General features: G+C 45.2%; 2 protein-coding genes across 5 annotated transcripts in view; one reads left to right on the forward strand and one right to left on the reverse strand.

Moving 5' to 3' along the window:
• LOC309529866 (cholesterol 24-hydroxylase-like) overlaps positions 1-8,758 on the forward strand; it is a 36,924-nt gene extending 28,166 nt beyond the window's left edge. Inside the window, exons 15-16 of one of the 4 annotated variants that reach the window (XM_082218256.1) lie at positions 222-403; positions 572-1,281. In XM_082218256.1, the coding sequence (XP_082074382.1) occupies positions 222-389 (168 nt within the window). In that variant the 3' untranslated portion in view covers positions 390-403; positions 572-1,281. Of the gene's footprint in view, positions 1-221; positions 1,282-8,633 lie in introns of those variants that run through there. The other 3 variants (XM_082218257.1, XM_082218255.1, XM_082218258.1) reach the window with 3 other exon arrangements.
• Positions 8,759-10,773: 2,015 nt separating this feature from the next.
• Positions 10,774-14,863, reverse strand: part of HHIPL1 (HHIP like 1) — a 35,306-nt gene continuing 31,216 nt past the window's right edge. Inside the window, exon 9 of the mRNA XM_082217165.1 lies at positions 10,774-12,812. Coding sequence (XP_082073291.1) covers positions 12,190-12,812 — 623 coding nt within the window. The 3' untranslated portion in view covers positions 10,774-12,189. The remainder of the gene's footprint in view (positions 12,813-14,863) is intronic.

Consider the following 14,863-nt stretch of genomic DNA (forward strand, 5'->3'; position numbering starts at 1 on the left):
AGTCCCAGCTCCTGCCAACCTAGCAGTTCGAAAGCACATCAAACTGCAAGTAGATAAATAGGTACCGCGTAAGCTTCCCTTATTGACCACCTGGGGAGAAGGGCTTTTTAAGGGACCCCATGAATGTCACGCAGAGTCACTTGGAAGGACAGGATGAAAATGCAATAAAATTAAACACACTGAGCTCACTATTCTATTTTGGTTTTGTTTGCTTATAACAGATGGAGGCTAAAGTGGTGATGACCAAGTTCCTGCAGCGGTTTGAATTCCAGCTGGTCCCGCCTCAGAGCTTTAAGATTCAGGACACAGGAACACTGATGCCATTGGATGGTGTGGTGTGTCGGCTGAAGCCACGCCGTCAGATGGGCGGGGATGGAAATACTTATTAGAACGTGTTTAAAAGTGCACTTTACACATGGAGAGAATAATTGGGCGCACTCTTCCCACCTTGGATCAAATCAGGTGTCATAAGAAAGCTGCAGGGATAGTGCAGGATAGTGCGCACCCCGGAAATGATAATAAAGATTATCGTATCGAGAACAGACATCCCCCCAACCCCTGTGGGTCAGGCTGCCCTCCAGTCATTCACAAGATGCTTTTATGTAAAGCGGTATCATTGGTTCACATGGTTTGAAATCAAAGGTGTGGGGCTTTGCGAGTGCCGCCAATCAGTTGATCTGGTGCTTGCCAAGAGCACAAAGCTTTGTAGATGCCAATGATCTTCTTGGACCCCCTCATCTCTAAAAATCTAAGACACCACAATAACTATTTCAGAGCACTTTACAAGCTGCAGCCAGCTTCCTAGTAATTTTTGCACTTTTTTGTATTCGTATAAAATTAGCCGAGAGCACTTTTTAAGTTGATGGGTAGTGGTGGCTTTCCTTTGGCCGCAGATCACCTTCTGCTGTAAACTTTTCAAAGCTTAGCAACTGTGTGAAAAGCAGAAGGTGGCAACTTCAGAGGTATTCGCTCCTGTGTGAAAACGAGAAATGCTTCTGAGAGGTTGGCACTAGAGTGTTATCATACAAAAACAAAGAATGCATACTTCTTTTCCTGTAGGATTAGGGTTGGGATTGTTAGGTGATAACTCCGAGGCCTGGTGCCTCCCCGCAAAGCAGCCTTGCCTGCGATTCTACACTCCAGTCTCCCGTCACGCTGATGTGGTCCATATCCGGAGACATGAGCACACAATGAGCAGAGTTCAAAACTCCTCAGCCGTGAGGAGTAACATCTAAGCCTAATGTATTGCAAATTAAATCAATCGTAACAGAACAAAGAAAACATGGCCTCTCTGTCTCTTCCTCGGAGGTAAAGGTAAAGGGAACCCTGACCATTAGGTCCAGTCGTGACCGACTCTGGGGTTGCGGTGCTCATCTCGCTTTATTGGGCGTGGGAGCCGGCGTACAGCTTCCGGGTCATGTGGCCAGGATGACCAAGCTGCTTCTGGCAAACCACAGCAGCGCACGGAAACATTGTTTACCTTCCCGCCACAGTGGTACCTATTTATCTATTTGCACTTTGACGTGCTTTCGAACTGCTAGGTTGGCAGGAGCAGGGACCGAGCAACAGGAGCTCACCCCATCACGGGGATTCGAACCGCTGACCTTCTGATCGGCAAGTCCTAGGCTCTGTGGTTTAACCCACAGCGCCACCCGCATCCCTTCTTCCTTGGAGAGAGAACTGCAAAAGCAAAAGCAATACAGAGCGGAAACAGCGTATCTCAATTTCCTCTCACAAGACTCCCAAAATCAGTGCTAGAATGTAAACAGACATGTGACATGTAACAATCCCACACACATACCTGCAGCTCGGGAGGAATGAAATTCTCAACATGGATTCCCCTAACAAGCTCCATCAGGAGAAGCCCTTCACAAGGACTTGCACTTAAGAAATGGGTGCCCCCAATTTGGTTCTGCAGGTGCTTGGGGCGAACCCCAAGAATAGGGAGGAGGACTCCATGTGCCAAGCTGAAATGCTTGCACAGATGGAGCATTGCACAGATGGCGCAAGCGTTTCATTTCCTCTGTTTTTTCTCCTATGCAAAATTTAATCGGTTAACCAACTCCCATCCACGTGATTGGGTGATTCTGGTTTGTTAAATGGGAAGCTGTAACCAGGTTTTACAATATCCATCTGTTTCCCATCTGACAAAAGGGAGCAAGCAGTGAGACCAAGCCACTGGCGGACTAGTCCTTTCCCATTAAATCAGGGGTGGACACCCTTTGGCTCTCCTGATTCTTGTTGGACTTCAGGCTCCCATCATCCCTGCCTACTGGCCATGCCAGCCGGGGCTGATAGCAGTCGGAGTTCACAACAACATCTGGAGGAGCTCAGGCTAGCCACCAATGCACTAAAAAAAGTCTGGAAACTTTCCTTGCAGCCTGTGAGTCTCCCTAACACTGAGAGAAGTTGTTTCTACAACTGCATACAGTGGACCAGTGTGATTATGCCAATGTGTTTTGCATATATACGGCCTATACAGCCTAGGACCCTCGTACCTACAGGACTGCCTCTCCTGGTATGCCCCACAGAGGACCTTACGGTCTTCAAACAAAAACATCTTGGAGGTCCCGGGCCACAGGGAGGTCAGGCTGGCCTCAACCAGAGCCAGGGCTTTTTCGGCTGTGGCCCCGATCTGGTGGAACACTGTCACAAGAGACTAGGGCCCTGCGGGACCTGACATCTTTCCGCAGGGCCTGCAAGACAGAGTTGTTCCACCAGGCCTTTGGCCAAGGCACAGTCTGACCCCCTCCTTTGGTAATCCTCATAGAACTCTAGCCCAATGGTTGCCATTAATTTGATTCTGAATTGATTTTAGAATGAATTGATTTTAGAATGTATTTTAATTAATTGATTGTGATCTTATGTAAACTGTGTTACTTTTACTGTTGTTAGCTGCTCAGAGCCCGGCTTCGGTTGGGGAAGGCAGGATATAAATAAAATATTATTATTATTATTATTATTATTATTATTATTATTATTATTATTATTATATCTTGTTCTACTTTGCTTCCAAGAAAATACCACTGTCCTGCAATCTCTTGGCACTACTTCCTATTCCCAGATGGACAGCTGAGGGCTCGGCCATGCTTCTTCAACGCAATTCTAAAATATAGACGTGCTTTTACCCTTGCATGATTAAATGTACTGCCTTCGGCTGTACTTGAGGGACGATTCCAACAAGTCCCACATGAAAAACGCTTATGTCCCTGTGGGAGATGGCAGTACTGAATCGGTGGTGCATGCCCTTCTGGCTTGCGCTCTTTATAAAGACTTGAGGAGTGAGGTTATCACCTCTCTTTTATTGTCCATTCTGGGTCACCCAGCCACTGCCACTGTGTCCTTTCTCTTGGCAGATCAAGATGAGCAGGTGACAGCAAAGTTTGCAAGGTTTTCAGCCGGGGCAATTAGAATAAGATCCACTATTTGACTGTTGATTCAAAACCCTAAGATGTATTTTATATAATTGACTTTTTTATCTTTATTCTTTATATATTGTATTGTTTTACTGCTATGGCCGGTGGCTGATGCAAATAAAGATTCATTCACTCCGTGCTTAGAAAGCATGGAATGGAATGGTTTTCTGTTTCATCCATGCTTTCTAGACAAAGGTCCAAGAAATTTCCTCCTTGCTCCCACTCCTTTGCAAGGGGAAAAACCCACTCTTTAGTGATAAATTGGAACAAATGGCAATCTGGGGGGGGGGAATCTGAGCTGAGCTGGGATAGCTCAGGCAGTAGAACACAAGACTCTGAATATCAGGGTTGTGTGTTTGAACCCCATGTTGGACAAAATATTCCTACACTGCAGGGGGTTGGACTAGATGACCCTCGTGGTCCCTAACAACTGTATGATTTTATGGTTCGAATTGCTGTTTGCTGTAATGGACTTTTAAAGGGTGTTTACTCTGAGGGGCGGTGGGAAGCAGCAGGACGATAAGAAGTGTGGATGAACCCCAAATATTTGAACCGAGTCACTCATTCAGTTCAGAAGCAGCATAGGTTGCATTGAATTGTATAATGAAATTAGTATAATAAATGATTCTTAGTATAATAAAAGTCTAAATGAGGCTGTGTACATTGATTTTTGGGCTTAGCAGATTTAAACGGACTAAAAAAGATAGAGCTGGGTTCGAAAGATGTAGAATCTGTGGAAGCATAATTAAAGAACTTTGCAAGGTTTTTAACAAATAGTATTCAAAAGGTTTGAAAAGGGTTCAATGCTTCAAGAGGAGTGCAGAGAGCAAGAGATGGTGTAATTTGGTTTTGGCGATTGCGTAAATGTTACAAAAAGGAACTGGAGATTCAAAGTTAGGTTTGCAAGAGAACAGCAGCCACGGAACTGCAGTGAAAACAGAGATTGCACAAGTTGATTTGAAAGAACTGATGTGCAAATGTTGAAAAGAAATAAGCAGTGGAATTTGAGTTGAGGAAAGAATGAGACTAAGGAAGTGGAGCTGAAAAGAATAAAGATTAAAAAATGGATCTGAAAGAAGTGGTGGATTTAAAAGAAGGGAAACTGAAAGGAGATTCAATAAGTAGTAGAAATTATATGAAATGGAGAAAAATACTGATATAAGCTGAGAAAGCACTCAATATACTGGGTTGGATCCAGAGACTTTGCCCAAAGAACTTCCTACTCAGAAAAACAACATATCCTTTCAAAATGTGAAATATGTGAAAAACTTTAAACATGAAACTTTTTTGGTAGTCTAATGTTAGGTCACAACTACTTTGTTGTTGTTTAGTCATTTAGTTGTGTCCGACACTTCATGACCCCATGGACCAGAGCACGCCAGGCACTCCAGTCTTCAACTGCCTCTCACAGTTTAGTGAAACTCATGTTTGAAGCTTCGAGAACACTGTCCAACCATCTCGTCCTCTGTCTTCCCCTTCTCCTTGTGCCCTCAATTTTCCCCAACGACAGGGTCTTTTCCAGAGAGTCTTCTCTTCTCGTGAGGTGGCCAAAGTATTGGAGCCTCAGCTTCAGGATCTGTCCTTCCAGTGAGCACTCAGGGCTGATTTCCTTCAGAATGGATAGGTTTGATGATCTTGCAGTCCATGGGACTCTCAAGAGTCTCCTCCAGCACCATAATTCAAAAGCATCAATTCTTCGGCGATCAGCCTTCTTTATGGTCCAGCTTTCACTTCCATACATCACTACTGGGAAAACCATAGCTTTAACTATATGGACCTTTGTTGGCAAGGTGATGTTTTTAAGATGCTGTCTAGGTTTGTCATTGCATTTCTCCCAAGAAGCAGGCGTCTTTTAATTTCGTGACTGCTGTCACCATCTGCAGTGATCATGGAGCCCAAGAAAGTAAAATCTCTTACTGCCTCCTCTCACTACACGATACCTTTAAAACACATGGCTTCTCCCAAAGAATCCCAGGAACTATAGTTTATCCCTCACAAAACTACAATTCCAGGCACCCTTAACAAACTACAATTCCCAGGATTCTGTGGGGGAAGCCGCACCCTAAATGTATGGTATTGCCTGTGACCTGAGCCTTTAATATTATGCAGGAAACTTGGTTAGTTTTTGCAGCAACAGGTTTCCAGAATTGCTTGGCTGACATTAAGCACAGTAATACTGGTTTGCCATCTAGTGGTTGTCTGGATTTATTTTTTTTAGGGCCTCAAAGCAACATGAAAATATCTCATCGTTTCAGTGAAAATGTTTAGAAAGGAACCCTGGAGGAAAAGATGCTGCGAGAAGGAAGGTGTGGTTTGGGCAGATGTTAACAATACTTTTCACATATTTGGTGAGGTGAAACTTCTCACTAAATAAATAAATACAGTAACCTTGAACACACTCATTACAGTGGTACCTCAGGTTAGGAACTTAATTCATTCTGGAGGTCTGTTTTTAACCTGAAACTGTTCTTAACCTGAGGTACCACTTTAGCTAATAAGGCCTCCTGCTGCCGCCGCACGATTTCTGCTCTCATCCTGAAGCAAAGTTCTTAACCCGAGGTACTATTTCTGGGTTAGCGGAGTTTGTAACCTGAAGCGTCTGTAACCTGAGGTACCACAAATCAGGGGTAGCCAAACTGGTAATCACCAAATATTGCTGGACTCCAGTTCCCATGGCCAGCGGACAAGGAGTTGACCAGTAACATCCGACAGGCACTCTGCTGGTTATCTGTGAGGCAAAGGCTAGTAGAATTTCATAGGAGTGGGGGAGACAATGCTTTCTCCAATCTTTAAAATACATTATTGAAGTCATTAAGGAGTGGGTGCCAGGAGCAGGTCAGCAATAATTCGCACAGCTTCAGTGAATTTAACTCTCTTCAAAGAAACAAGACAGCCCAGGAGACCAGGCCTAGTGAGCACATCATCTCTTCCCAATAGAACTTGCCCCTATGAAGCAGTTGTGGGGGCTGAAGGTCCCTGTCTTCCCACAGCCCCCTAAGGCTCCTCCTCCGGTTCCTTCCCAAGCAATCTGAGACTGTGACATCTTGCCTGTCTCTGCTCAGCCCTCTTCATACCTCTTTGGATTCTGGAAGACCTGGGGAGAGGAGGGCTGGTTGCAGCAGGAGGGGGAGACTCCCTGGCTTCTTCAGCAACTCTGCCTCTTGGCCTCCCTCCTCATCTTCCACTTCTGCCTGCGATTCTGGGCTGCTCTCTGCCCCAGCCTCTTCCTGCTCACTAAACCCTGGTGCCTCTTCACATTCTGACATCACCTTCTCCCGGTCTGCTCCCTCTGACCACTCATCATCGTCCCACCACCATTCCCTGGGCTCTGAGCCATCTTCCTTTGGGAGTTCACCAGTTTGTGCCTCCCACCATTCGCCTGCTTCCAGCCAGCCCATAATGTATGAGCAGGATGTTAGTTTCTGTTTGCCACTGTGCAGTGCTTTGGAGTCACAAGACTCTGTTTTGCATTCCACACATTCCAGACTGTTGGAAGTCTCACTGGAGATGGATGTGATGTTTACTGGTTTCCTGTTCCTTTGTGTTCAGTTGCTATCTGCTTTCACAGAGAGAGGACGTATTTCTTTTCTGTCTGCGTAGCTTAGTAATAAAACCCTTTAGCCATGTAGCTCATACCATCTCGTCCTTCTGCATGCTGCTTTGAAACTCCGCGTAATGGGGGATGTGCCTGGAACCTTATCAGAGGCTCAGGTCATTAATCATGTTGGAGGTGATTCCAGAGGAGCTCTGTCTAACACAGGTTCCAACACAGAAATGGGGTACAGGAGGGCTGTCTTTCCAAATGTGTCCCTGTCCCATTGCTCCAAACCAATGAATAGTGTTCAGGTTCTGAGGACAAATTAATGACCCCCCCCCAAGCCAGAGGCTGCTTCTTCCTCACGGAGGGCTTTTGATCTGGAGGCATTTAGATACATATTGCCTCGGAGCTTCTTTCAGAAAGGGAAAGTCATGTTCTGGTCCGCCCCCACCTCAAAAAGAATACTGTCGAGTTGGGAAAAGGTTCATAAAAGAACCTTTCTGTTACTAATTAGTACAAGGATGTGTTGCAATTACAGTGGTGCCTCGCAAGACGAAAAGAATCCGTTCTGTGATTCTCTTCGTCTAGCGGTTTTTTTGTCTTGCGAAGCAAGCCCATTGACGGATTAGCGGATTAGCGCTATTAGCGGCTTTTAGCTGCTTATCGGCTTATCGGATCAGCTGATAAGCGGCTTAGCGGCTTAGAAAAGGGGGGGGAGGGGAAAAAACCCCGCAGGAACTCGCAAGACATTTTCGTCTTGCAAAGCAAGCCCATAGGAAATTTGTTTTGCGAAGCACCTCCAAAATGGAAAACTCTTTCGTCTAGTGAGTTTTCCGTCTTGCGAGGCATTCGTCTTGCGGGGCACCACTGTATGTGTGTGCACAGTCTTAAGATTGCAATACTAAATACACAGGACAAAAAAAGTTCTCTTGAGCGCAGTGCAACTTGCTTCTGAGTAGAAATGTATAGAATTGCACTGCAAAGGGAGTGTCCACCTGAATCATATCTGAAGGGGAGCCATCATTTTGCCACATAGGGAAAATGATCCTTTCAGACGCTGCGTATTGGGAGGGGAATTCTACAACCCTGGGAAAGGAAAGGAAAATATTTTGATCCTTACATAACCCCCCCCCTTTTCTTCTTCTTCCAACATTCAACACAGCAGAAAATGGCACAAACATCATTACCTTTAATCATATTACTTCTGGGTCTATGCAATCCAGGAAATGTGAAGCTTTAGGCCAACCTGGCCTTGACTCGATGTTTTGACGTCCTGGTTTCCTTCTTCCGCATGATGCATTAAAAACATACTGGCCTTGACAGTCCTTAGTCTGGATTTCCTGATGGTTTTCTCAGACGGAGTCATGTCTCGTGGGTTCTTTACCTACTTCCCTGCGACTCGTGGTGTTTCAGTTTTCTAGTTAACAGCACAATAAAAATGATTGGATGAAAGACTGAATGTGTTTGGGATGCACGGATTCAGGTTTACAAGGGGGAAAGTCAGGCTGCCCCAGATTTGATTACTGTCCCAGCCCAGCTCCCCCGTGCCAAGGGGCTCCCAGGCCTCACAGTGCCACTGCTGCTACATCACTCAGTTTAAAAAGCACCAACTTCTAAAATAAGGGTTCTTATACAACCAGAATGTGACTGGCTCAAACAGGTTTTTATCTTATTAACAGGTTGCTGGAATTGGGGGATGCAAAACCTGAAAGGAGAAGAGAACACATCCAGATGGTTTCTTGCACGGTGAGGGCACGACTGTGCTGCTGCAGCAGACACACCTATGAATCAAGGTGTTGCATTACTTGCGAAGTCAGACATCTGAAGGCATCTGAAGGCAGCCCTGTTTAGGGAAGCTTTTAATGTTTAATAGGTTATTGTATTTTAATATTCTGTTGGAAGTCGCCCAGAGTGGCTGGGGAAACCCAGCAAGATGGGCGGGGTATAAATAATAATAATAATAATAAGAAGAAGAAGAAGAAGAAGAAGAAGAAGAAGAAGAAGTCAGGTATATATAGTTATAAAGAGAGCAGCACAGCTGGAAGCCTGCCAAGCAACTTGCTAAATAGCACTGAGCCAATAAGATATGTGTGGCTATGATCAATGCCGGATTTACGTATAAGCTAAACAAGCTATAGTTTAGGGCCCCACTCTCTTGGGGGCCCCCAAAATTGTAAAGGGGGAAAAAACTGGATGTACATTTCCAAAATATAAAAAACAAATAAAATAAAACCTTCATACAGCACCAGTGTTTTGTGGGCTCCTATTTGTTATGTGCAAATGGCTTTAGATACCTATTAGGTCCATAAATTACCATATATAGCATCTATTCATCGACATTTGTGACAGCTCCATTACCTTCAGTAGCTTAGGTCCTCATCAAACCTAAATCCGGGGCCCTGGCTATGATTACATACAAACATGCTCAACAAATGCAATAAAACCCACTCACTATTGGTGCTGCGATTGCCATTTCTTTTACATGGAAGCACCTTCAATAGCAGTCACTTTGGAGTAGGCATGATTAAAACTGTTGTCACACTGCGTGCTGTTGCAATCCTGTCTGGTCCATGGGCCAAATTTGGTGCTCTAGGCCTCCCCAATTTTTCTTGTGAGGCTGTTTCCCCCAAACCATACATTTCCCCCATAACAGATCTACCTGAGGGAGAGATGGTCAGGTAGCCAGATTAGCTGCTTGTGCAGCCAGTCCCTGCAGAAAGCAGAAGTAATAGGAACCTCCATCTTGCTTGATCACCATCTCCCCTCACCAGTACAGGCCAACCTTTGGCAGTGGGGTGGTGGAACCCACTTGCCAATCACCCCATCACATCATTGTCAGGTGACTGACAGGTGGGTGGTCCCAAAATATCCCTAACTCCTGCTATGCAGGTCTACTTAAGAGGTAAGCCCCACTGACTTCAGTGGGCATTATTCTCAGGTAAGTGTGTATCGGACATTGTTTTCTCCGCCACTGACAAATCCCACCTTTAATTTATATGAAAAATTTTCTCATAGCTGTTGAGATAATCTTTAAATTGCGTAGGCAATGTTTCAAAGGCCAATAATAAGAATTAAAGAGACACACACCTTTTTTTTAAAATAAGCGACAATTATAAATATTAAAAGACCATCTCCAGATTTTCTGAATTGCAATTTTGAGAGAGGAAAACAAAAACACAGAGGAATACAATTTTCTGCATACCAGCTGCCTGGAAACATGAGCTGGTGAAGTGTTACCTGTTCATCACAAGCAATGCTATGGCTTCTTGCATATTAGCTAAAGGTAAAGGGACCCCTGATCATTAGGTCCAGTCGTGGACGACTCTGGGGTTGCGGCGCTCATCTTGCTTTATTGGCCGAGGGAGCCGGCGTACAGCTTCCGGGGCATGTGGCCAGCACGACTAAGCTGCTTCTGTTGAACCAGAGCAGCGCACGGAAACGCCCTTTACCTTCCTATTTATTACCTTACCTATTTATCTACTTGCACTTTGATGTGCTTTCGAACTGCTAGGTTGGCAGGAGCAGGGACTGAGCAATGGGAGCTCACCCCGTTGTGGGGATTCAAACCGCCGACCTTCTGATCAACAGGCCCTAGGCTCTGTGGTTTAACCCACACCCTGCTGTTTATAATGTTTACCATCAGTTACCTTGGGTTATAAGACCTTGGATCCACATTAACAGTCATGCATCTTTCAGGCACTTAAGAATTTCTGAGCTTGGATGGGATATTCTCCATGATGTTTCAGTTATTTCTTTGTAAAACGTGGACCACAGAATATAAATCCTTACATCAAAGAATAATATTAAATCACCATGAGATGTTTGCCACGTGATCTTATTTTTAATCCAGCTTTCCAACACAATCGTTCTCTTATTTACAATGGAAACCTTTTTTTAAAAAAACAGAAACGAATGCTGGTTAGTTATATATTACTCCCATTTGTAAAATGGCAAGCTTTCACTGACCACAGATGTGGTCAGTTTAGAGACTGATGTACTGCTTTTGTACATCTGGCATACACAAATAATTGGCTAGATCCAGACTTTATTCATGATTAAGCGGTTGAATCAATGGGTGATGCCTAACTTAAATCTCATTGACTTCAATGAGTCTACTCTATGGAAGTGTAAGTGGAGAGTGAATGGAAACTGATAGCTGGGGAATATGATGCTCTGTTAGGTGAAGTCAGAGAGAACTGCTTCCAGATGGGGGCTTAATACTGTAAACATGTGGTTCAGGTAGTGCAAACAGTTTTCTGGCATCAGTCTCACCCCCACCCCGAATTTATCATAAAGGTAAAGGTAAAGGGGCCCCTGACCATTAGGTCCAGTCGTGACCGACTCTGGGGCTGCAGCGCTCATCTTGCTTTATTGGCCAAGGGAGCCGGCGTACAGCTTCCGGGTCATGTGGCCAGCATGACTAAGCCGCTTCTGGCGAACCAGAGCGGCGCACGGAAATGCCATTTACCTTCCTGCTGGAGCGGTACCTATTTATCAACTTGCACTCTGACGTGCTTTCAAACTGCTAGGTTGGCAGGAGCAGGGACTGAGCAACGGGAGCTCACCCCATTGTGGGCATTCAAACCGCCAACCTTCTGATCGGCAAGTCCTAGGCTCTGTGGTTTAACCCACAGCGCCAACCGCATAAATATGAATTTATCATATTTTTCACCAAAAGGGTAATCCAGACTGAATGCAGAGGAAAGGTGGACTGGCATTTTGAGGCCAATGACATAGTGCGGGGAAAAGCTTGCATGCCTTAGAAACACCCACCCCATGATAAACACTAGTCTGAAAGAGATAGGGATATGGTGTCAAATTTTTGTTAGGGAGAAGCAGCCAAAATTGTTGAGCTTTTTTTAGGGGGGGGCAGAGAGCCATCTGTGTTAAGGGTGCCGAGAGCAATTGAGGAAAACCCTTTTCATCTTGCAGAGCTACATTTTGCAGAGTGGTTTTAATGAGCAATCCCTGTTCCCAGAGAATTCTGGGAAATGCAGCTCTCTGTAAGGAACAGAGTTCTTCTAGCAGCACTCAGTCCCCACGAATCTATGCAGGAAGCCACGATGGTTCAAAGTGCTACGACACTGATTTAAACATCTAGTGTGGATGGGGCCATAAGTCTGGATCTTGCCATTAGGATTTCTAAACCAAGGTGTTAATCACTCATTAATGGTGTGGGTTTGCTTGTTTATTTGACACAACAAGACTTGGTACCATCCTGTGATTCCACTCTCCCTACTGTTCAGTCTCGAAAACGTCTTCGTGACTACATATGACTCCCGCGTCTTCTTTGTGGGAGCAATTGTGCCTCCCAATGTTGGCGTGGGAGCAGTCCAGGAGGGTCTTCTCACGCCCTGTGCACTGGACGTCATCAAGGAGAATGGGAAGCGAGTGCCCCTCCCCGAATGCCGCTTTCTTGGTTGCCCTGATCACAAAGGCAAAGCCCAACTGGCGGCACACGACCGCGGCTGCCTTCGAGTTCCACAAGTCGTCGCACACGGTGCCCCATTCTCCATTGATAAAAATCTCAACCCTTCCCCGATCTTTCCCCTTCGCGTTGCCGTCCATTATCCGGACTGCACCATTCCGTGGCTCCAGGGGAGCACTGGTGGGCTTCTTCCTCCTCCTCTGGCCTCTTCTTCCACCGGCCCTTCCTCCCTTCCTGGGCTTTGGGGCTCTTGTTCTCGGTGCCGCCGTCGTCATCTGCACTCTGTTCTGGTTTCTCATGAGGGTCAAGAGTTGCTCCAGCCAATCTGGAGTTGTCGCTCGAGGAGGTGCTGCAGTTGCTCTGCTCCTGGTTGGAGCTCTAGTTGTGGCTCTTAGCTTAGGGCGCTGCGTTGGCTTTTTAATTATAAGCTCTAGAGTGCAAAAACAGAGATGTGGGTCAGCATTTTAAACAGACCCCTGAAGACCCTGGGTCCAGAAAGCATCCTCTGCATCACTGTTAGGAACAAGCCAGGAATTGCCTGGAATATTCAGGACCCAGGAGATTCAGATCTTCTGAATATTCAGCGTTCATCCCAATTTTACATGGGTTAGTGTTTACCATGGTATTTTATGTATTGGGGGGCCGCCAGGACAAGACAGTGGTACCTCGGGTTAAGAACTTAATTCGTTCCAGAGGTTCATTCTTAACCTGAAACTGTTCTTAACCCGAAGCACCACTTTAGCTACTGGGGCCTCCTGCTGCTGCTGAGCCGCTGGAGCATGATTTCTGTTCTCATTCTGAAGCAAAGTTCTTAACCCGAGGTACTATTTCTGGGTTAGTGGAGTCTGTAACCTGAAGCGTCTGTAACCTGAAGCGTCTGTAACCCGAGGTACCACTGTATAACACCAGTCCTAAAGGATTTTCACTGGCTCCCAGTACATTTTCGAGCACAATTCCAAGTGTTGGCACTGACTTTTAAAGCCCTACACCCATTCACAGAAATTGGGTTCTTATTGGATAAAGGTGTGGAACAACACTGCAGGAGAGCTGGGGTGGCCTGCAATGGCACAGGGGCAGGGGCCCAACCAGTTCTATGATTCTATGGAGCCTGGAGCCAGCTTCTAACAGAATCGTATTTGCTAGGCTGCAACTGCTCCCCTTTACCGAACTGCCACGCTTGCCGCAGGAAAACCCACATGGCTAGCTTCAAGGATGCGGCAATGGCATTATTACGCCAACACCACAAGCGGAAATGCAGGCACATGTTTCTGCGGGCTGGGATATTTCTCTCTCAAGATTTCACCGTGAACCAGTTCAGTACACCGCCTGCCATCTACCCGCTCTTCAGAAAGCATCTCAAACGCATTGTTCCTTTCCTTTTTGCTGTACCCTTCATTACTACTTCAGATTGGCTCGTTACAGCCTGTGGGAAAGCCAGCTTGCCTAATATGCCAGATACGCTCATCCATTGGTGGCTGAAAATATCGAGCATTCAGAGCCTATTCTCTTCCGTAATTGGAATGTGAATAAAGGGAGAAGAGTTGCTAAGGGCAACCCATGACACATTCTGCGCAAGGGGACGACGTCAAACCTTTTCCTTTTCAGTTCTTAATGAGAAAGGCAGCAGGAAGAAGACCTATTTCCTTTTACCATCACAGGTTCCAAAAGCTACCGAGCTGTTTTCTCCCTGCTATTTCCCCCCCCCCATTCATCAGCCTCAAGATCTAAAGAAACAGTCTTCAAAGGGTGTTCAGTGTTCATGCCACAGTTGCAAAGAGCCTATGGGAATCTCCTTGATTCGAGCAGCATATTTTTTACATGACTTTCACAACTATTAGAGTGATGTTTCCTCTAAGAGAAAAGACCCACTTCTGCTTCGTACTACAGAATATGTAGACTGAAGAACTTTTTACTGGTCATAACATGGATGAGTATTTTATCCACAAAATGAGAATGTCTGTTCAATTCTTCTATAAATTGCCTTTTGCCTTGTTGAGACTAGCACTTCACAAGAAGCTTCAAAGTAAAACTTCCTGTATGTTTTAAATTATGGTTGCAAATTTTTCAGTGGTAATTTTATTGTAATTATATTATGAATATAAATAAATATAAATAAAACATTTTAGTGCAAAGGCATCACTTTTTGCAAATGAAAGAGATTTTGACCTTGGAAGGCTTGCAGTAAATGAAAACGTCGGCAACTCACCCTAGGAAGTTTTGAAAGGACATACATTGTTTCGTTTGCACTACAAATGCAGAATGAGCAAACAAAATTCAAACACCAGCAAAGAGGGCCAAGGCAGCCATTTTTATTTGTGAGAATGGAGCTCAACTTGCCATTTGAACGGTCAGTTTTCTTGCATGCAGCCATGCTTGCTTCCTACTTGAAACTACAAGCTTGAATGAAATAGAATTTATTTTTGTTTTATGTTCTAAACTCTGCATCCAGTTTCTTGGCTTGTAGCCTCCATCAGCCCCCTG

Source organism: Podarcis vaucheri (assembly GCF_965113315.1).
Source record: "Podarcis vaucheri genome assembly, chromosome: 1".
Lineage (NCBI taxonomy): Eukaryota > Metazoa > Chordata > Lepidosauria > Squamata > Lacertidae > Podarcis > Podarcis vaucheri.